Genomic DNA, 22,889 nt, shown 5'->3' on the forward strand with positions numbered 1-22,889 from the left:
AATTACTGAATATTTCTAGCTTGTTCTGTTCAAAATTAAGGTGTTTTTCCATTAAAATTTTCTTCAACTGTCATCCACCCAAACAGTTCTGAAAGCACCTGCTTTCTTCTAAATTCTCCATTTTCCACTTGGAAAGTAGAAAGCTGAAAAACTTAAGAGTTCTTTATAGATACTGCTTTTGTCTTACTATAAGTCTTTGGATATTTTTGCATACTATTTCTTTAACTCATAAGTCACTTTTGTTGCCAGTAACTGTTTTAGAACACATTTGTAGAAGCACATTTGGAAGAAAGTTTTTGTTTTTCTGTCCTTCTCTGAAGCAATTGCTCAAGAGGGAGCTACAGTCACATATACTACATGTACAGGTTTCTGTTTATATAGCAAAAGATACTGCTTTCATAAAGCAGATGCAACGCACAACAAAACTCCTACACCTCCCTTGGAGAATTGTGGGGTCTTTGCTGAACTGGAGCATTTACAGCCTCTCCAGAGGCCCAGCCTCAGATGGTCAGTGGCATTGTGGTACTTGGTAGTCATTTGGGATGCAAACAACAGACTCTCTGCTGTCACCCATCATGACTTCTGGTATCTTCATCACCTGTGCTCTCACTAGTGCAAGCTCCTACCAGCACCAAGAATGTCTATTGCTGCACAAGTCTGGGCTGATAGGCACTGATTAGGGGATATTGCAGTACTAAGCAAGGGCTGCTAGCTGGCATTAGGAGGGTGATAAAAAAACAAACAAACAAACTAGATACCCTGTGACAAACTGCCTCATTAGGTTAGCGAAAGCATTTCTCAAATAAAGATAATAACTAGGCAGAACAACCACACTGATAATTAGTGTTGAAACAGAGAAGAGAGTCAGGGCTTCATGCACACCTTTGCACACCCACAGGGAAGTGGAGAAGACCTACTAGCCTGGTGAGCAGAGGGAGTAATGACCCTGTGAGAACCCTGCTTGTCCTGGGAAGAGTGAGCGCAAAGAGGGGACACTGGATAGAAGGTTGAGGAGCATTGTCCAGTGAGAGACAGAGGCCATAAGAGTGTGTATGCTTTCTCCACTGAAAATGATCTAGAGTCTCTGGGCTGGTCTGAAAGATAATTTCAGTGCTCTGCTCAACCTTCCTTTCAGTGTGACATTAATGCTGGCCACTCAGCTTTTGCTGTTCGAGGAACATCAGAGCTATTAATCAGGGCAAGCTTGTGAGAAAGTCCAAGGTGCAGGGCGAGCCCACCAGGCCTTCCTCTCCTTCCTCTTGGCCTGGCTTCACTGAAGCCAGAGCTGAGCCCTTATAACAGTAACAGCTAGGCACTGAGCTCCTGAGCAGTAACCCAGTGCATTTGGTGAGCACACAGGGGTGCACACATCCAAACACAAGACATTTTGCCACATGCTGGAGGGAAGGCACTAAGCACCCTTTATGACCTTTGTGTCACTGCAGTAACATCCACAGGGCTGTGTGGGCCCTGATGTGCCAGGCCTAAAGCTAGCACAGTCAAGAAGATGGAAAACAGGCCAACAGCTGAGTATTTTATCCCACTTTGCTGAGTGGGAAGAGGATAAGCATGAAGATAGCTCCCCTGGAGAGAGGGTGGTGAGAAGAGTAACTATCTTGCCCTCTGAGATGCTCAGAGGCAGCACCTGGAGAGGCCTATACATTCCTGCTGCTCAGTGGGCAGACCAGCAGTCGCTCGCTCATGCCTGAAGAATGCACACCACTGGGCCGCTTGTCCTCACCTCAAATGAAACCGAATTCTAGCACAAATGAACTGTGCTTTATTTCATTTACCATGCAGCTTTGGGCTTTCTGCTGAAAAGAGCTACTTCATGAATCTTTTTGCTCAAGAGCATGTCAAATCAGTGTGTACTAATCGTGTTTGGAACTGTACCCAGCAGCTTCATAGCAACATCATTTCTTACATCTCTTTTGCTATTTTCCTGGGGTGGTGACTTTGAGAAGAAACTACAGGTCACTAAGAATGTTGGATGAGGCTGGATCAACAAATGCCAAAATTTCTACTTTATTTCAGGAGGGACAATTAAATACAGAGGCCAGCTGCGGGAGGTGGCCCGGATGTTCTTCTCTGCCATGTGAGCTCGCTTAGGTGCTGGTCTGTGACAAATCTGATGCAGAAGCAGTGCTGAGGCCTCTCATCTGCCTGGATTTCGGGGTGCTGGCAACTGCTGATGAGCTAAAGCAGCTCTCACCATTGGTCACTCAGTATTGTTCAGAGTGCCTAGTTTACATTTCGTTATGGCTCAGTTTGGCTATGGATTCTTAAAAGAGCCTGTTGGCATGCCCCAGTAAATGGCAGCATTTTCACAGAGTGCAGTGTGGCTTAAGGCATCAAAATCTGGCCGTAATACTAGAGTTAAGCAAACTGTTAAAATAGGAGCTGCACCAAATGCCCAGATCTCCTCCTAAAACTCAAACTAAACCTGTTTTGAGGTTCAGGAATGTTTGGTTAACTTTAAATAAAGCAATGTTGTGTTTCTACACATCCTGCTTTCAGCTAAGCTTCCAAGCAGAAATACAAAAATATGGCAGGCAACTCTATATTTGCACTATTTCTGGCCCAGCTGAAACCAGGAAGCACTGGAAATCTCACAAAAACAGCTTTGCCTGACGGGCTATCCAGCTCTGAGGTTCCTGTACTGTTGCTGAGTAGAGTATAATGTATCTCTCATAGTCTCACATTATTATCTCTCTCATTATTAATTTTCCACCAGGATAATTTTGATAAACAAATTCCCCAGACTACTGGACATATGAAAGCCTCATTTTTACTTTACTGTGGCAGGAGAGTATATGCCTGCTTTAACCCCATTTTATGTTCATTCCTACTGAGTCATTGGTATAGTCACATAAAGACAAAATGTCTCTTGTGGTAATTGATAACAAACTGCAACAAATGATAACAATGCCCTAAAATGATAAATAATGCCCTAGGACATAGTGTGTCATATTTGGCTAATTTAAAAGAAGTAATCCCAAAATCTGTTATTTAACATTTCTTTGACAACTCTCTTCATTGAATTTGCAAAGCGTAAGGACAAAGACAACCACACTGTTTTAGAGGGAAACACTCAGCCATACAAAATCACCCTAAATGCCAGTGCAAGATTTTTAAAGCATGTCTGTGTAACAGACTTCAATTCATGTTTAAAGGAACATTTAATATTATTGCTAGAAATTATATCACCGTCAGCAAAACGTAATAAAAGCAATGATTACTCAGCTATCTGCTCTACCACAACAAAGTAATCCCAAACAATACAGTACCACTGCTTCATGTTTGCAAGCCAGATTTATTGTATTTTCCAGACTCCAGAAAGAAACACATTAAGAAATACATATTAATCACTGCCCTAATGAAAACAATATGCAGTTAGCATTTAGGTTGTCACATACAAAAGGTAAGTACAGACTGAATTCATCCTAAACTCAAGGAACCTCACACCTTTTTTTTCAGTGAAACGGTCATATCTGAGAGAAAAAAATTAATGAATTATCTAAATTTTAGTGTATACGCTTTTGTTAGGCATAAGGCTAAATAAAATTCCATTCTGACCACTACTGTGAAAGGAAAATAACCACTGAACCACTTGCTTATGTACTAAAAGCTATGAGCATACAAAGCAGTACAAGCCTGGCCAGCATCTCTCTTCCAGATAGTGGAAGCCTTTGGTTTTGGTCATGATATGATACTATTGGCCAGTAAATTATGCATCCTATTTATGTAAGACTTCCTATCACTGTCAAATTTGATCATTTCTCTTCACTAAAAGGTACCCTAGAAAAGCAAACTATCTGTGGTTGGGGAAGAGTCCAACAGCCACTAAGGAAGCGACAGAACTTCATAGCTTTGCCAAAACCACACCAAACCTCCCAGTATCACTGTTTTCAGCCAGACGAATAAACTACTACCTGATACGTATAAGAGGACAGTGACCTGGCTTTAAATATATTTGCAAATAATAAATAAAATGTAGAAGAATAACCTATCTAATTTCATTTGGTAAAAGCTCAAAACCCTATCACCATTCCACAGCTTTGAGGGCCTGAAGGTACATGAAGATTTGGTTTGAATTTTTTTTTTAAAGCAAAATATGTGCGTTTCTTGCACTTTTTTGGTTATTTCCCTTACTGAAACTTTTTATTCTGCCCACCAGAAAAAGGTGTCAAGATGACAAGTTTTGAAATGCTAACTGAACAATAAATATGGCAGGCATCAATGGAGTAGGTGCAAAAGAAAGCAAGATTGTCATTTTTGCTTAGATCTCAGTGCCTTCCAACCAGACCATATACAAGGCATCTAAAACCTCTCTCTCCCTCTGATTCCTCCTCCCATCTTCCCATACCTGTCACACAACTTGGTCTTTCACAATATCTGGATTGCCAGGCACTATTTGAATCCTGATTTAGCCTAATTATGTATAAAGAAGTGGTTTTTATTCCACATCTTCCTGGAAGTATATTGGTGTTTCCATACTCTGAGCAAAGAAAGACTTTTGAAGATAGTTACAAAACATTAAAGCCTTTTAGAGTGCAGTACCTCTTACTCTCTTTGCATAGGTTAAAACTAGTATTGCCTTGAAATGAGAGTGCTAAAGTAAAAAATGACAAACAAAAAGTCTCATTGCACCCTATTAGAATATTTCACTCAAAGTGTAGCAAATACAAGAAAACTTTGGCTTACTTTTTTGAGATGTCCCTCTCTCCCCTTACTTTCGTGCCTTTTTCCCAAGAAACAGAAAAGATTTTGCATGTTGGCTAGCATTACATGAATAGAACTACTCCTGTTTCTTTGCAGAAAGGAAAAAAATCGGCTCAAACATCAGACTACTGCCTTTCTGAAGGGCAGTAAGAAAAAAAACAAAAGCAAAGCAAAACAGAACCAAATGAATGAATTTCCATACTTTTGATGCACATTGTCTAACACGGAATATTTTTTGGTCAGGGATGAGGTCTTGCCCAGGACATTTCCACTCAAGTCTCCAGAAGTAACAACAACAAAATCTAGCTTTTCCTACATTATATTACCATTATTGCAGTCTGCTTATGCTTTGTCTTCTTGAAAAAATAAATAATGAAACCTTTGCAAAAGGAAAATCAGCCACAGCTTAAACAAATAGTATCTATAAATATTATCTTAGTGGTAACTATATAGTACTTCAACTGCATCACTGAACAGATGAATGCGTTGAAAGAGATCTTTTGTGTTACATATTTTACTCAGTTAAATGTTTATGTTCTCTTTCAAGAGAAAACTTACAATTCCCAAAAGAGTAACAATAAGCTTGAAAAATCAGGTTAGACGTCAGCAGTTGACTATTAATAACTATTCTCCTGGCTAATATTTGTTTGCCCCGGGCAGCCAGTGTCCATAATCAGCATTCATCTTTCATCTTCCTTGGCTGGGCTGTCTGGCAGGTGCTGGGTGGGGTGAACACCGAGGGGTCAGCAATACCTAGCTTTAGATCAAAAAAGCGAGTGGAGGTTGTCACACTGTAGTTCTTCGTATAGGTTTCCTGTACTGGGTAACAGTCCTTGACTGTGTAAACACCAACCCAAGATTCCACTGAAACAAAGCAGAAATTAGACAACTTTAGATGACAGGCATGAAGGAATGTGTTACACTAACAGCACAGCGACTACCCCTCAGGCAAAACCTATAGGCTGGGACTACCCATATTTATTTATGGGGCCCTATCTTTCCGATAGCCTTAACAAAGAATTGAGAAGTAGTTTAGTAGAAGATCTGGTGAAATTTTGGAAAATCAATGGCATTTGCAGTGGAATAGGTTGACTTTTGTTTTCCTACAGGCCAATAGTAGCTAATTAGCTCTAGGTTCATTCCTATGCAGTCTGCTTACCATGGCAGCATTCCCTATTAGAAGATAAAAGACAACACCAAGAAGCACCACAAATCGGTACTGATTTAGAAACCATGGTGATCTTAATCCTGAACATTTTAGTGTCAAGCACATTTTGAATTGTGATACAATCTTGGCATTGGTTGCCTTTCAAGTGTACCTCTTCTGAAAGAATGTCACTACTACTTAATTCCAAATTTAATTGTTTTGCAAAAATCTGTTTTCTTCTCATCTTTCATGCTACTTTCACGTCAGCCTTACTCTCCTCACCAGTGAAGCACTGTAATGCTCAGGGAGTTGTCTTCTCAGAAGTTGAATGCCTTCAGCTTGGGTAGCATAGGGGCGTATCACTTTACACTCTGGTCTTAACAAGTTGAAAGGTGTGATTACTGAAAACTTGTCCATTTCACATTGTTGGACCTCAACACAGTCTTAGACAGTAGAGTTCCCACAACTGTATGAGACATCCTGTCTCTTCCTGTGCATATTTCTGCAGTCACCTACACAACTAATTGCTTGTCTTCTGCTGTGATGGGGACTTTACACCAAAACTGACATCCTTAATGTCCTGCCTTCACAGCCTTTAGTTATCTAAAATATTAACCACCATTCTTACAGTGATGACACTCACATCTTTAATTTAAACAAATATGACTTTGCTTCACTTTTTTGCATCTTACTGTCTCAAGCACAGAAGGTCTGTCTCCAAAGAAGAGGAATATTCCAAATACAACTCCTTTCTCTCCCCTCTCTTAACTCATTCCTTCTGTATACCAATATCTGTTCATAATATCACCATCATGATCACTTTAATTGTTTGCAATTCGGCTTAAACATTTCTACTGGGTCACTCATTACTTCTAGACTATACTTAATGCTGATCTCTCCCATGTATGTGATGCAGCAAGTCTGTCATTTTTTTTTTAACTTCTGTTTAATTCCATGACGTGCTTATCTCAAGAGTCATTCTGTCACTTTCTTCTACCCTTGCCCTCTGTTATCACCTCTCCTTCTATTTCTGACATTAGTACAATCAAAGCAGATTCCGTTGAACACCATTCACTTTTAAAACCTCAATTTTAAATTTGTTTTATTAATGCACCCCTTCTGTGATGTCTCTTTAATCCTTCCATCATATACCACTTTATCCAATTACTTCATGTGCTTCAGATCTCTTTATAGCAGAAAGTCATGAGGTCACAACATGCTTCCTCTGAGTACCATCTGTATAAAATTTTTTCCAGTCTCAAGGAGGCTTATTTTCTCTCACTCGGCAGCAATCAAACACTTATTTTCTGTTCCTCCAGTATTGTTTCATATGCTGTTCCACAACAGCATTATTGGAAACAGAAAAGCTCCGAGACGAAATGCACGTACAGTAACTAAAGAAAAAAAGGGTGGCAAACCAAGCAGTATTTGAAGACACCTCTCCAGGACATTGTAATATACCAAGAATGTCTTAATCTGAGTGAGTTTGCTTTTTGGTATCCAGAAATTGAGGATTCTTCTCCTCAGCAAGTCTTTTATAAAAATTTTGAATGAAAAAGTAAAGCAATATATAATGCTACCAAGGTATTCTGCGTCACCACTGAAACCTTCACAATTTTAACAGCATTGTACTTTCTGGAATCCATCCAGTATTTTCTGAAAGGTGAGTGAGTAGACAAACTCAAGACATTATTTTTTCAGAATGATCATACAGAAAAGCACTGGAAATTTAAAATACTACAGGATAAAAATCACACATCATTAACTGAAGGTATCAGGATATTAAGTTCCATAAAAGTTCACAAAATACTGGATCTGAAAAACAAAATTCTTGGTGTGAGTGATAACTTGTCACTTGTAGAATACCAGAAGATACATCAACCTAGTTATAGAGGTCTAATGATCTTACCCTTCATTTTATTTCTACTTTTATTCAAAAAATACATATTTTCCCATGGCTAAATGCTCAGATTCCTAACAGCCCATATATTTGGTGGCTATAACCTTAAGTATTGCAGTAGGTGAATAATGCCATAAATTTCATGGGGTTTTAAAATTATTTTTATAGTTGTCTGGGTCATCACTAAACCACAGACAAAATTGAAGCCAGTGTGCTAATAAACTGCTTTGCATCCAAAACTTAACATACTGCACCTTGGAAAATTCAGCCTACTTTCTTTATGATGCAGGTGTTCACCTGCCAAAGGCAGAACTGAGCCTCGGGAGCAGATGTTTCTTACTATTGTTGTGGGTAACAAAACTTAGGTATGTACTAACAATGTCCATTGCTGCACAGCCATGTATTCTATGACATTTGATACCAGTGTATAGATAGATACACGTTGACAACTGCTTTGTTTCTATTATATCTTTAAGCAGAGACACGCTAGCTTCTGTTCCCAATTTTGAAGTCTGCTCCAAAAGTGATGCCTCCCGTTTTATTATGTTGGCCTATAATGTCAGAAGCAGATGTTGGTGGTATGGCAGTAGAGATTGAACCTTCTCACCAATATTCCGTTACATTTTGTTGCTGCGTGTAAATGAATTCCTCCATGTGGAAAAAATGGCACCCATTGACATTCACTGGCACTTGCTGACAATTTATGAAGAACAAACAATGGACGTCAGCACAGTGAGGTGGTGGTGCATTTCAGCAGTGGCAACAGTGACAGTGGGCCACCTCCACTGGTGCAGATTTTTACACGCATGGCATGCAGGCTCTTGTTCACTGCTGGTGAAAATGCATAGCTAATGGTGGTGACTACACTGAAAAACAATTGTTTTGTAGCTGAGGGTTTGCTTTATCAAATACTATTGTTGTGCTCTTTGTATCTATTACAGTTGTCATGGAAATAAATAGGAGGCATTACTTTCTGAGTGACCTACATATATTACTGTTACTCTATAGATCAATTTTGCATTCAGGCTGCTGGATTCAGGCGTAAAATGGTGCTGTTCTATGCCAAAATCTGAATGATACAGAATAAAATACAAATAAATCCCTCAGGCATATTTGATCCTTCTGAGATACAAAATATTTTCTTAATAAAATGCACTGATAATAAAACAATATGCTCTACAGGGGAGATATTTATTGTGTCTTCCTGCAAACTTTATGGAAACATGGCAGGCTAAGGTGAAACATGAACAATTTTATTTTTCCCCAGGTAGCAGATGATTATTAAGATTAAACAAAAGCATGCACATACATTTCCTGGCTGGTTTTCTGTCAGACCATTCCTGTACCATGATTTGATCTCCAGGTCCCCCGATGTAGTACTGATCTTCGAATGTTGAATTGGTGGGGATATCATATGGATCCCATGGCTCGGTCAGAGCAATCTTTGAGCAGAGCTTTGTAACTTGCTCAATCTGAAACATCACTGCATCTTTATAGAGCAGTATATACTCAAAGAATCTGAAACAAACAAAAACAACAATTAATGTTGATAGCCTTCTATGCTGAACAAGGAGCACCGACAATTAACTAAACTTGCCCTTGATTTCTCAGTCTAAGACCATTTTCACTTGCTTTTGACTCTGCCAAATTTTGAGAAAGGCTAACCAGTTCGGCTGAAACTTCCCATGCTGAAAGTTTGTCTCAGCTGACTCTTTCCAAAATAAATAAATCAGGCTGAACTGGCTCAGCCATTTCTGAGAACAACAGAACAACTTTTCTGAGAACAACCAAAAGAAAAACATGTTATTATTACTAGTTTTGTTTTGTTTTTTAATAACTTTCATTAGAGCTCTAGTGGCTCCATGTTTTGGAGAAAAACTTGAGAGTTGGCATGGGAGAAGTTTTTATAAAAAGTTGCCCATACTTGGCTAAGTTATAAGCCTTTTGAAAAACCTGTTTGCATAGACTGAATAGATTCAGTTCTCCATGAATGTAGCAGAACCTTTCTTTGAGCTGATTAGACATGGTATCTGCCACTCCCCAAGATGCTCCTTCATGGAAATCCATGTATTTCACTAAGACATGCTGGTGAAGCAAGAATAGATGGTCCCAAATGCAGGTCTGAGGAGCTCTCCCTCCTACTGGCAAAATTTATCTCTGAAATTTACCAGATCCAAGGAAGCACTGACAGCAGAAAGCAGGAGGCAGACATAAGAAAAGGTGTGAAGATCAGTGAGATGGAGAGGCCAAAAGGCGAGGTCAACAAAATGGATAGTTAATAAGGATTTTAAATTGATCTTCTGTATTTAGAGTAAGAGCTGACAAAGCTCTACTCTCAGGGTAGATAGCGAACCTCTTTGTGGACATTTTCATGTAGTCCATACTTACACACACTTACACTTGCTTCCACCACAAATGCTATGACATTATCTATGAAAAGGAGGTGATGCCATCCTGACAGAGTTGAAATTATTGCAAGTATCAGCTGATTTTGAATATACAACCAAAAATTCCAGGGGCCTAACTTCTCTGGTGTGCTTAGCATTACCAGTCACATGATACATTGTTCAAAGCACAATTTAGAGCATCCTCATGAGAGCTCTGCACCTTTGGCAAAGGAGAGTTGGAATCCAAACAGCAATGAAGAAAATAAGTGAACAAAGTTGACACGAGGTAAGCTGGGGCAGACTGCTCATGTCCAACTCTGCACATGACAAGCAGCTTTCTGTGAGGAAGTAAGTCACCAGACACATTCACAAGATTCACACAGAGGCTGGCTGCATATTTACTGTAGTAAACCATTCTCCTGCCTAAATCTTAATAAAATATTCCTGTTTCTGTGATAACTATGACAGAAAACTTGTATCAGCCTAAGCTCATCTGCCATCATCTTAGTCAAAGACAAAGATGTAGAGCTGTGATGATCTACTGATGAATCACTTAGTTCCTCATATAAATCCAAGCCTGTTTTCAAATAACCACATCTGTAACTTTTGCCTCATAGTCAGACCAGAGAATGTAGTCACAAGAAAACCAACATATGCTTATTGTTGTTTGTAACCAGGCTCTAATGTCTCAACCACTGTTCAGCTGGCTGCCCAGCCACTCTCACGAAAGCAGAATAAGGCAGATGAGACTAACAATACCTGAGATATCTGAGTGATAATACAGTTATTTTGCGAAATAACAAGAAGTATATATTCATTAAGTGGTATAAACTATTGGGAATAAAATGTATACGCTTTCATTTCTTTTTTCCTTTAAATCCTCAATTAAAACTTATTTCCCACAGCAATTTTATTTGCATTTTTAACAATACTTTTTTCATGATTTCTGTTTCTCTCGTTTCTTTCATAAATTATTTCATGGAAGAAGTATCTTCTGTTCTATATATTAAAACCCAGGAGTTGACATCCTCGCATGAGGGACACATGCCACCACCTTTACTCAAACAAAACAGTAGTTCAAACTTCAGTCTGACAAATGCATACATTTCATTTCTAGCACATAAATAGCCACTGTGACTTCAGTAAGATGATTTAAATAATTGCAGAAGGTCACAATCCAGAGAAGTCCGCTTTCTTGACTTTGCCTTCTATATGCAGATGGCAATGTGTGCATTACAAAACAATAACAATGAAAACAAGAATTTGAAAAATGCAAACAAATCGAGCTCATCACCAAACATCTCTGTAGCATACATTCTGCAGAGCAAGAGGCTCCACCGCCCACATTTTTACTTCCTGGAGAGGCAGAGGGAACAGCTGTGGCACAAATACCAAAGATATGATTTGATGCACTTCTGGCACGAACAGCGGCACACAGACAAGATGAGAACCACACAGTGTGGCTTTCCTCATGTGAATAAGGGTAAGCAGGTGAACTTATCTATACTGTCACTAATCAACTTTGATGTACCTCACATCTAAATTTTAAAGAGAATTGCTCATGTGTGTGTCCTGAAAATAGTGAGCACAGAAACACAAGTTTGCACAGGATCTAAGTTTAACTGCACATGAAAGGTGAAGGGTTAAGCTGTTGTTTTATAAAGAGAACTATTCACCAGCCAAAATTAATAATAAAATGTGTGTGGATATAAAAATTACAATCTAGTATATTTTAAAACAAAATATTTAAAAATCATTTCCTCTTTTTTTCTGTAACAGCCAAGTCCTAAGTGTACTGCCTCTATTTGCTTTAGGTGCCTGAGATTTCACTGGCTGCTTGAAGGGAAGCGCAGAATCCTGAAAATAAGGCTTGGCAAAGAAACAGAGGAGGAAATTATTTTTAATTAGTTTCTCTTTTTTCTTTTTTTTTCCCTAAAGAAGTAACATATTTGTAGCCTGTGCCCACTCCTTATTTTATTTTTATAACAATTTCGTTCCTTAAACTTTAATTTCAAGAAAGCCATAACCCCCTCACATGGTACAATGAGGCAGATTTGCAGAAGTTACTTGGATAAGTTACGTTATTTGTACAACTGAGATTATTTCCTTTCTTTCCTGTCCTATCCTGTACTACTCTATCCTACGCCTCACACCCTTTGTACACTATGCGCCTAATGGGACTCTCTCGCTGTTCTTAATACTCTCTTTGTCTGGGCCTGAAAATGGATAAATTCCAAGACATAAAGACATACATGTTTCTTTCTCCTATACATTAAATGATTTCTTAACATTGGACCACATCTTATGCAAACAATCCCACTGACTTTGCTAAAAGTAGGTGGAATACACACTGTGCTCAGTATCCTGCTCTCCTGACTTGAGGAAAGTCTTTTTCTAGGGAAGAGACCAATGAACTTATCTAATTACCTGTATTTTGAATGGATCATTGAACTGCACGTTATGAATGCAATCCAAAGCAATAAATTCACTTTTTAATATTAGTGAGAAAAAAGTCACGAGACTCAAAACCATGCTACCTGCTTTGCTTCATGCCCTGCCACAAAGGTGCCTTGGCACCCTGGTGTCAGTGCTGAAACACATCAGGTAGCATTCAGCCCAACACATCCTCAACACTCCCATGATTCACATCTGCTCCTCCATATGCTGTCTCCCAACTGCCAAGCCTAGAAAGGAACAGCCTAGTTGCCTCTGTATGAGCTGGGGGAACAGAAGTGCTGGCAGCTGCAATGCCAAGGCCTATGGGGTGCACTGAAACGCTTCAGACAGGGTTATTTGCTAAAGAGAAACAAAATAGAGGTTTGAGGCTGAGATGGGGTGAGAGAAATTCCTTGTGCTTAAGATTTGGCTCTGTATCATTTTGCTCTGCGGCTTTGGACAAGTAACTTACAGTATGGGAGCCCTGAGATTCCATTCTTGTTATTTGTTTTTTGATTGCTGTAACACCAAAGAGTCACTAATAGAGATCAAGAACCACTTGTGCTAGGCTTTGTATTAACAAAGAACAAAAACACAACTCCTGTCCCCCAAAACAATAAAACAATGGTTCTCATGAAACAGACTTTCCTTTCCTGCGAAGACATATGGGGTCTTATGTGTCCAGGATTTTAACCTACTGACTCAGTTCTCCCAGCTGCAGCTATTGTATCCCTAAAACTTCCACTCACATTAGTCAGAACATAGAGTACTCAGTAATTATCATAAAGCAATTGAAAAAAAAAAACAAAAAAAAAAACGAAAGCAAAATATTAAGTGTTATTTGTATCAGAACTATTGTATTGCTCAGCAGGGAACAGCATTTGATATTTAAGGTATCAAGTAGAGCTTTCTGCAATTATTCCAAAACTAACTTTGCCTTATTGTTTGAGATTAACTGAAAGCTTGGAACATCTGTCTGCCATTGTAGTATTATTTCATTCTTTGCCAGCTCTATTTGCAAAAGGGCATTATTAAACACTGTGAAAGAAGTCAGAAACATTTCTAACTAGAAGAAATTCTACTAAAACCACTCCAAACAAATTCTTTGTTCTTCTGTACACTCACAGGTACCTCTGTAATTTTAGAGTTATCTTATACCCTTTTGATAACATAGCCCATAACATTATCATATCAATACCAGACTTGTTATTGAGAAAAGATGTACTAAGTGAATGGAGACCTCTACTAGAAAGATGACTACAAAATCTCATCTTCTCACCTTCTCAGATTAAGAACACTTTCAAGGGAGCAAAGCTGCTAAGCAGACATTCAGACAGTTGATAAACACTCTTCAGGTCAAGAACATTCATCTGCTTTTGGAAAGCACTGGATATCTCATTTCAAAACTGAGAAGCATTCGTTTCTCAGTATATTTCTGGGAACTCCTTTCCTCTTTCCCATGAAGTTTCGGTAATTTCAGACTTGTGTTTTTCTTTTGGTGTATCAGACCTCAAGAACAACAGTAATTTACCATATTTGATCTCACATGTTTGGCAGTGATGCTGGACTATGGTATATTGTACAAATATAGTATTGTGCAAATACATGTGACAGCAAATGTAATCTGATACTGTGTAGAAGGAGTATTTTTTAGACTGACTTAAATCACTCACAGATTGTGAAGGCCCTTTTTTTTATTTTCAAGATGACCAACCCCTCTGTATCAGGTATCTAACTAGCATGATATGTGAGGAACTCTGACAGCATTACCAGTTTCTGAAGCAGAGAGAATCAGGCAGGTTAAATCCTATTAATGTTGAAGTTCATTTAGTGGGAAAGTCGTAAAAATAGGAAACAAAAGCTGGAAAGTCAGAGCTTCATTAACTGAAGGATTACATATTTCGTTAACTTTAATCACAAAACTCAGTAAAAATTACGCAATGTCTTATTCTTTTAATTGTTTTTTGTTTTTGTTGTTGTTGTTTTTTTCCATAAATTAGATTAGCTACTTGGCAAATAGTAAGGGAAATTAAATTATTCAGCAAAAATGCTCTTTCCCTGGCTGTCTCTTTCTGGCTATTTGACATTTCGTAATAAACAACCTGATCCATCAAGTGGCACCCTTGTGTACAACGCATTCCAGCTTAAGTCAAAATCCAGGAAAACAATGAAGTATTGTGTTGAAGGGAGCTGTGTTTTTCAAGGGGCTAAAATATGCACTGTCCTCAATAGAAAGCACTTCTACATTGCCATAAATAATGGTATATTTGTGAACTGGAGCCCCTCGGTAGACAACAGCATAGCTCAAAACACCAGGATTGAAAGATGCAGTCAGAATACCATAATGCTTTCCAATGAATCAGTGGAATCACCTCCTAGGGAACGCTGTATATCCTAGTAGAGCCATATAATATCAAAATATAGTTGAGGTCAGAAATTATTTTCTTGTTCTGGGTTTGTAAAGAGGCTAGTGAGATCCTGCTGTGCTGAGCAGGTTAATGATAATAAAGTTTACTTGGAAGTCACAGCAGAGCTTAGAGAAGAACCAAAAAGAATGAGCAAGGCTAGGACTCTCATCTCAATATATATTAAAGACCTCAGCAAGCAGAGAATGGCAAGGAGGGAAATGGCAGAGGTACATTACCACCAGTTTATTTATTACGCTTTTCATTCTGTTTGCATGATATACAGAAGGGAAGTAATTAATTCAATTGAAGGAACAGATGCTAAAAACTGAGACATAAAATGTTCTTTTGAGCATGGAATTGTATTAAGGCACTCTCTGAGCTTGGGAAAATGTAAAATAGAAAAAAAAAGGAAGCAGAAATGTAACGTGGAGACAGTCAGAAAAATCATGCTTACAATACTTTAGGGTAATTCCCAAAAGAAAAAGGAGACAGAAAAGACATACCTGTGTTCCTGTTTTTAATTTTACCTGTAATTGTGAGATTTATCTGGAGTTATCACACTTTCCTCTGAATCAGGCTCAGAGATAGCATATTAATTTGCATGTTAGCTCCACCCCTATACGATAGTATCTATTTTACACATAAAAAAGACATAACAGAATAAGGTCCATAATCACAAATAAATAAACAATCTCCCCCTTGAAGACATTTATTTCTGAATAAACGAATAATGAAAAATCAACATCATCTCTGCAGCTAGGAATGGGCATGGCACCTTCATATGCATATGTATCTTAACTTCCACATACAAACAGAAAAGGATCTTCAGATTCTATGAACAGGGAACACATGAAATCCAAGAGAGCTCTGTTACTCTTCACTTAGATTGCAAATTCCATCACTCACATACTTGGCCAGTTAGTTGCTCTTCAGTATGAACTCCTGTATAAAAATAATAAATAAGTTTGAAGAACAGATTGCCCTTTACAACAGATAGTGAGTAGGTCTCCCTTCTGATAGAGCAAACTCTTACTTCATGGTGGAACATTCTCTGGAAAAACTTGTGAGGATGTTCACTTGTACCAGATTACTTCCCCAAGATGTAATGATTTCCATCTTCCATCTGCAATGATTTCCTTAAAAGGGATGATTCAGGTCTTTCAGATATCTGTCCAATGTAAAAAAAAATAAAAATAAAAACACTAGATCTATTTTCAAGGGATTTTGGAAGTCAGGCCAGCTAGGATAATCAGACAACACAGTTTGAAAGTTAAGTACACTTTAGCTTTCTAGCATCTTTATTCAAAGATCTGAGTATAGTTTACTTTTAAATAAAATCTGTGGAAGATGGAGATTCACTTCACTGAAAATAAATGCAACCTGAAGTTCTGGCACTGCACTTCATTCTCCCTCCCCACCTCCAATGTAAAAATAACTTCTTTGTTTCATTCATAATTCTTTGTGCGGGTCTTTTTCCTTCAACAGCTATAAATCAAAAATAATACTGTTTGCTGAGCACATAAATTAGTGACAGGATTTGAATACAAAGAGCTGTGTGCATGAAAAGTCCAGGTGAAGTTAATGGAAAGTGTGGAAAAAAGAATTACGGAAAGAAAGGAATGCCTGCGTGAGAGAAAACACAGAATTAGAGACAAATATTAATAGCTATAATGCAAATGACATTTTGAACACATATCCGATGACCTGTGGTACAATAAATGGCGATGATTTAGAAAGGTTAGTTTACAGTTCTGGGTCAATTAGAAGTACCTTCACTTCAGACAGAGAATGACAACATGCCTTAACAGCAACAGATTTAAGGCTGAGGAATGACAAACAGATGTAAGCAGGAAGACAGCAGAATACAGCCCTGACTATAGGGAACGTACTATGATTAAGAAGTTAAAAGCAGAGGACTGAAACCCTCTTGTACTTGCTGAGTAGTGTCTCACGTTTACCCAGTCTTCTGCCTGCATCTCCATAAGCACATGATGCTTTTAGTTCTTTCCCATTATATAATGAAGAAAGTTCCAATCCACCAAACGCTTTATTGTGGGAAAAGAAAATAGCTAAAAGCTTTCAGTGTCAATACTCAGAAGCCATTTAAAATGGAAATATCTCCCTTCTCCAAAACAGATCCATCCTATGCCCAGTTTCAGTCATTACTGGCTTTTTTGATGAAAACTGTACTTCACCAATGAAACAGTTAGTAAGGGTCTCAAGTACATTAAAAAAGATCAGATTTATCCACATCATCTTGATCAACTGGAATGTACTTAAAAAATTTATAATCAGCATCACTATGTGCAAACTGTTAAAAAGAACAAGGGCTGTACAAATTCACAAAGAAAAGTGTAATAACTACCTGGTCAGTAGCTTTGAACAACAGCATCTGTGAGTCCTGTAGATGACGGACTAAAGATAAATCAGGATATGGACCTGCTGCCAAAAAGGAAATCTCATTCTTAGACCCATTATCAGCAGCATCAGATGCAAGACATGGGAGGACATTTATTAGCCCTGATGAGGTCAGAGTGGTAATGCTCCTTGTTTTGGATGTCTTGTAAGGGAACAGATAAACAGACTGGATATAGTCCAGAGAACAGTAGGAACAATGTGATGTTTAAAGAAGATGACCTGTGAAGAAACTGGGCATGTTTAGTCTACAAAACCAAGACTATGGTACAACATGGTAAGCTTGCTCAGTGCATAATAGAAGTTAAGAGAGTTGAGATATTCTGTATGTGAAGGTGTTGCAAAGAACAGGTTTCTCTGTCTTCTTAAGCTGCAAATTTTTAAAAATGAGAAGCATTAAGAAAAGCGGGGGTCAGAGACATTCCAAATAGGCTTTCCTTCTCCAGTAAGGAGGAACAGGTTTTATGACAACTCAGAGACCTTCTCAGCCTTATATGTAGGTGATGTTAGAATACTGATGACTGCTTTCTTCTTTCGGTAACAGGCAAGTTTCATCACTAAGTTTGGATACTGTCATTTGTATGACTGACTTGGATCGTCAACACTGCTGCCTACCCAGAGGAACTTGAGACAGGCTTGAGCAGCAGGCCCAGGAGAACCTCATGAGATTCAACAAATCCAAGTACAAGGTCTTGCACCTGGGTCACAGCAATCTCCACTACCAATACAAGCTAGGGGATGAAAGGATTGAGCACAGCCCTGTCAAAAGGGACCTGGTGGTACTGGTGGATGGCAGGCTGGACATGAGCTAGCAATGTGCCCGTGCAGACTAAAAAGCCAACTGTATCCATGTCAAATGAAGCAAGACCAGCAGGTTGAGGGACCCTGCCCCTCTACTCTGCACTAGTGAGGCCGCACCTGGAGTACTGCATCCAGATGTGGAGTCCTCAGTACAGAAGAGTTATAGACCTGTTGGAGAGCGTCCAGAGGAGGTCCACAAAAATGATCCAAGGAATGGAACACCTCCCCAGCAAGGACAGGCTGAGAGCTGGAGTAGTTCAGCCTGGAGAAGAGAAGGCTCTGAGGTAACCTGATAGTGGCATTTCATTACCTAAAGAGGGGCTACAAGAAAGAGGGAGACAGACTCTTTAGCTGGTTATGTGGCGACAGAACAAGGTGAAATCGCTTCAAACTTAAGGAGGGTAGATTTAGGTTAGATATAAGGAAAAAGTATTTTACAGTGAGGGTGGCGAGGCACTGGAACAGTTTGCCCAGAGATGTTGTGGAAGCCCTGTCCCTGGAGACATCCAAAGCCAGGCTGCACCAGCCTCTCAGCAACCTGATCTTACTGTGAATGTCCCTGTTCACCACAAGGGAGTTGGACTACATCATCTTTAAAGGTCCCTTCCAACTGTAAGGACTGTATGATTCTATGATCTCTCTACACTTTTACAATTAATCCTGACTTCACCACCTCACTGTTTCCAGTGACTGAATGAGTCAGAAGACCTGCACAAACAGTCTAAAATCAGGTCTGGGGAGACAAGATGCAAGTGGTGCATGCTTAGAATTCAGAGGGAATAATGAGAAGTCCAAACTACTTGTCAAAACTGATCATCACAAAACTGTGGTGTTTTTTTTTTCTTGTTGTTGTTGTAGGGTTTTTTTTAATTATTATTATTATTTTTTGTTGTTGTTGCTCTCTATTGAGTTATTGTGCTTCTCATCATTACAGCTGCAATTTCTCTACCTTTTGTGAGGAGCTTCCAACAGTTACCATATGTTTTACTCGTAGGAAGACTGTAAGCACTATCCATGATGCACTGCAAGAAACAAATAGGGAACTAGTGGCCACAAAGCATTCAGAGGTAGACACACATAAGAGCCTGATTTGATTTGTCTTATTTTACCAATCTTAAGCTTCCTTAAGCCAATATCTTAAGGAAATGGTATTTAAGGACAACGGAAGGAAAACTACAGGAGTGAGATTCAATGGCGGGTTCATCTGAAAAAAAAAAACCCAACAGAACACCATAATGAGCTACCTTTAAACATAATGCTGTAAATGCTACAGCAATGAAACTGTCGCACCATACTGAAAATGACAACCTACCAATGTGCCCTACACACACAGGGCTCAAGATGTTCTAAAATCAATTGGATTGCAAACACATAAATTTTTAATAGATGAATGTACATTTCAATACCCTCTTCTTCAAACTGTTGAGTACTTGCTTGACGGTACTCACCAGCATATTGACAGAGAGTTTGCAGATTATCTGTCAGTTCATCACAGAAACAACAGTCACTGAAGACAAAGCAATCAGCCAAAGTAAGAGTAGCTAAGAATACATTCTTAAGAAAATCTATTGTCATTTTAATTGTATTAAAAACCTGACATATTTATTTTTCATTCAAGGGCAGTTCTAAGAACCAATAGCAAGAAGGACAAGACCTGTAAATAATATCGGTATAAATATACAGAGCTGGCACAGCTGAAAGTTTTCCATGACTCAGGGAAAGGTCACTAGACATATTGAACATGTTTAGACTACTCATGCTGAGTAAAACATGACAGAAATAGATTTACCATTTAGCATCTGACACGAATACACACTGAAGTCTTTAGCAAACAGGTACATCTGCCTCATTTTGGGGGTGTTTTCCCAACACATAGCCCAGTGTCATGCGTATTATATTATATCGGCAGGGAGCCACAGTTTTCTTTGAGATATATAAAAACAAGTTTCCTTTACCATTACTATAGCTTTAATAAATACTATTATAAAATAATTCCTGTTTTAAAAATACAAATAGCTGTGTTCTCTGTATGGTATTAATGCTGTTGATGGACTTGAGGAAGGACAGTCCTCCTTCAGCAGCAACCAGAGAAGCAGAGGATGAGGACGCAGAAGGCTTTCTATGCCAACAAAGCCCAGAGTTGGTATTGTCTGCCCTCAGCCTTCCAAACTGCAGGCATATCACAAGGCAGAATGAAGGTGGTGGTATCCAGTCTGCTAAGATCAGCTGCAACAAAGCTTAATTTCTACATAAACAGCGCAGGCTAATAATGACTTAGGCAGAATTTTGGCTATGTATTTGATGCTTGTTCAGATATCACACACACTTCTTAGCAAGCATCATACATATACTGTTCTCCCGCTTTTCTTAAGGTTTTAAGTGACATTTTCTAAAAAGCAAAAGCTATCTATGGATTTTCACAGCCCAGAACTGCACTCAAATCTTTTAGAGGATAAATCACCAAGAGCAGACTGCTTATAAATGGGGCTATAAAATGCAATCAGCAGATCATTCATTAGGCCAGTGAGGAAGAGAATACCGGAAATCTGAAGAATATTTCCATGGTAAAAGAAGCAACCCAGAGAACACTAAACATACTGAACAATGTTTGTAGTTACTATTGCTACAGTACATAAGCATCTCAGTTACAATACCTACCCTGTAGAGACATACATGCTTTCTAAGTGATTTTTTCCACTCTTCCAGAAGAAGAACTTTCAGTGAACCAAGCTGTATTTCAGATGTATGTTGGAATTCCAAACACCAGTAAATGATGAGATCCTCCCAGCTGACCCACTATGAATACATTCGCTAAGGTTCAGCAAAGCAGACACGGCATCAACACCTGGTGGTGCCTCCATTAGCATCTAGTGCCTTCCTTCCACCGTGCGTCACTTGGACCCTGCTTGACTATTGTAAACAGTGGGAACCCTGAACGTGATGAATTACATCCACTACTCCCTCCACCTCTGTGAAATTGTTTTCAACCCCCAAAACTAGATTACTTACAGTAAGGATTTACAAACTTAAAATACCTTTTGTGTAAGAGGTATATTTGTGAAAACCTCTACTCTTAAAAGTTCTGTAACAAACCAAAATTGTGAGAAAATTCAAAGAATACACAGAAATCTATAGAGAATCATAATCTAGATGCTTACACTTGGTTTTGGAGACAGGCAGCCCAAGAGAGTAAGTTAATAAAATATCAAGTCTTTCCTCTTCTGCTATGCTGAGGTCGTTTGATGTTGCATTTTCAGTCTTCAAGAAAAAAGGGGAATAAATAAATAAATTTAAGGCATGCCTCCTCTCTCCTGCCCTTGTCTCCTTTTACTGTACCCTACCATTTTTTCCTCTATAAAAAAGTACTGCAGCCACCACGCCTCTACACTTTATCAAGCACCTTGTCCAATCTTCACTCTTTCCTGAGAAAGGCAAGGTAACAAACTGGTCTCACTTTGCAGATTCTTCTGTGTTTATATGTACAGGTATTTGACATGATAAATAGACGCTTTCTAGTCCCCAGATGCCACCATAGACAAATATAAAGATAGGAGATTCTTGTACATAAGATGCAGGCCAAGAAATCTGGATCTAATAAAGCAGTGATACATTAATTTGGGAAGTAATTGTAGTAAGAATTCCTCATCCTGTATGGAATTCCGTTTTCCAAATAATAAACATCCTCTGAGAATTACCATAACTGCATAGCATGAATAAACTTTCCAGTGCTGGCTGCCTAACAGTATGGTAGAATCATAAGTTTCCTGGCAAAAAAAAACCCCTATCTGAATATGATAAAACCACAGTTGCAAATGGTTGTAGGAGATACTGAAAGAATAAAAAATGAGATCTTTGCTGCACTCACTACATCAACTCTGTGAACCATACAACTGTTTAGAAGTCTTTAGCACTGCCAGGAACAAAACTGCTCTGAAAACTAGGTGAAAACCTAGCCATTCCCTCTCAGAAACATTCACTTCTGAAACAACAAGGTATCCATGCAGACAGATTACTTAAGAGAACAGGCTGCCCCTAGAAGCTGTGGGTGCCCCAGCCCTGGAGGTATTCAAGACTGGGTTGGATGGGCAACATGGTGTAGGGGGAGACAGGGGGTTGGAACTGGGTGAAACTTTAAAAGTCCATTTCAACCCAAACCAATCTGTAATTCTACAATTCTATGAAACTCTCAGCTCTTAGGGAGCTATACACAATGTAAACCTATCACCAACTTTCCTGTGCAGGGTTTCACCAAAATTCTTGCCAATAAATAGCAAATGCAAGTGCACTACATGTTTAGGAATACTCCTACCTGCAGAATCACCTGATTTTCAGATGAAGTAGCAATCTTACCCTGAACTCCCACAAAGAAATGACAGGACAACAAACTGATTGCTAAGCATGACAGTACCAGATCTAACAGATATGGGCAACATCAGAGTCTGAAACCCTACTGTAAAGGTCTTTTTGTTGTGATCTCACAATGTTTCTGCTCTGTAACTAGTCCCAGTCACAGAATAAGAACTGAGTAGGACAAAAGCAGAGATTTTTTCTCCTTTATCCCACTGCTAAATAGTACCATTCTGCAGTAGTGGTTTGAGGGAGCTTTGTTTTTTAGCTCATTAAAGCCTTAAGAAAAATTAAGTTAATTCTTCAAAAAAAATATATCTATTAGA

General features: G+C 38.8%; 1 protein-coding gene across 1 annotated transcript in view; it reads right to left on the reverse strand.

The window, feature by feature from the left end:
• Nucleotides 1-3,293: 3,293 nt before the first annotated feature.
• The window catches only part of EPDR1 (ependymin related 1), a 29,077-nt gene continuing 9,481 nt past the window's right edge, over nucleotides 3,294-22,889 (reverse strand). The window contains exons 2-3 of the mRNA XM_418830.7: nucleotides 9,079-9,287; nucleotides 3,294-5,586 (exon numbers count right to left, since the gene is read on the reverse strand). Coding sequence (XP_418830.2) covers nucleotides 5,396-5,586; nucleotides 9,079-9,287 — 400 coding nt within the window. The 3' untranslated portion in view covers nucleotides 3,294-5,395. The remainder of the gene's footprint in view (nucleotides 5,587-9,078; nucleotides 9,288-22,889) is intronic.

The sequence above is a fragment of the Gallus gallus genome, chromosome 2, assembly GCF_016699485.2.
Source record: "Gallus gallus isolate bGalGal1 chromosome 2, bGalGal1.mat.broiler.GRCg7b, whole genome shotgun sequence".
Lineage (NCBI taxonomy): Eukaryota > Metazoa > Chordata > Aves > Galliformes > Phasianidae > Gallus > Gallus gallus.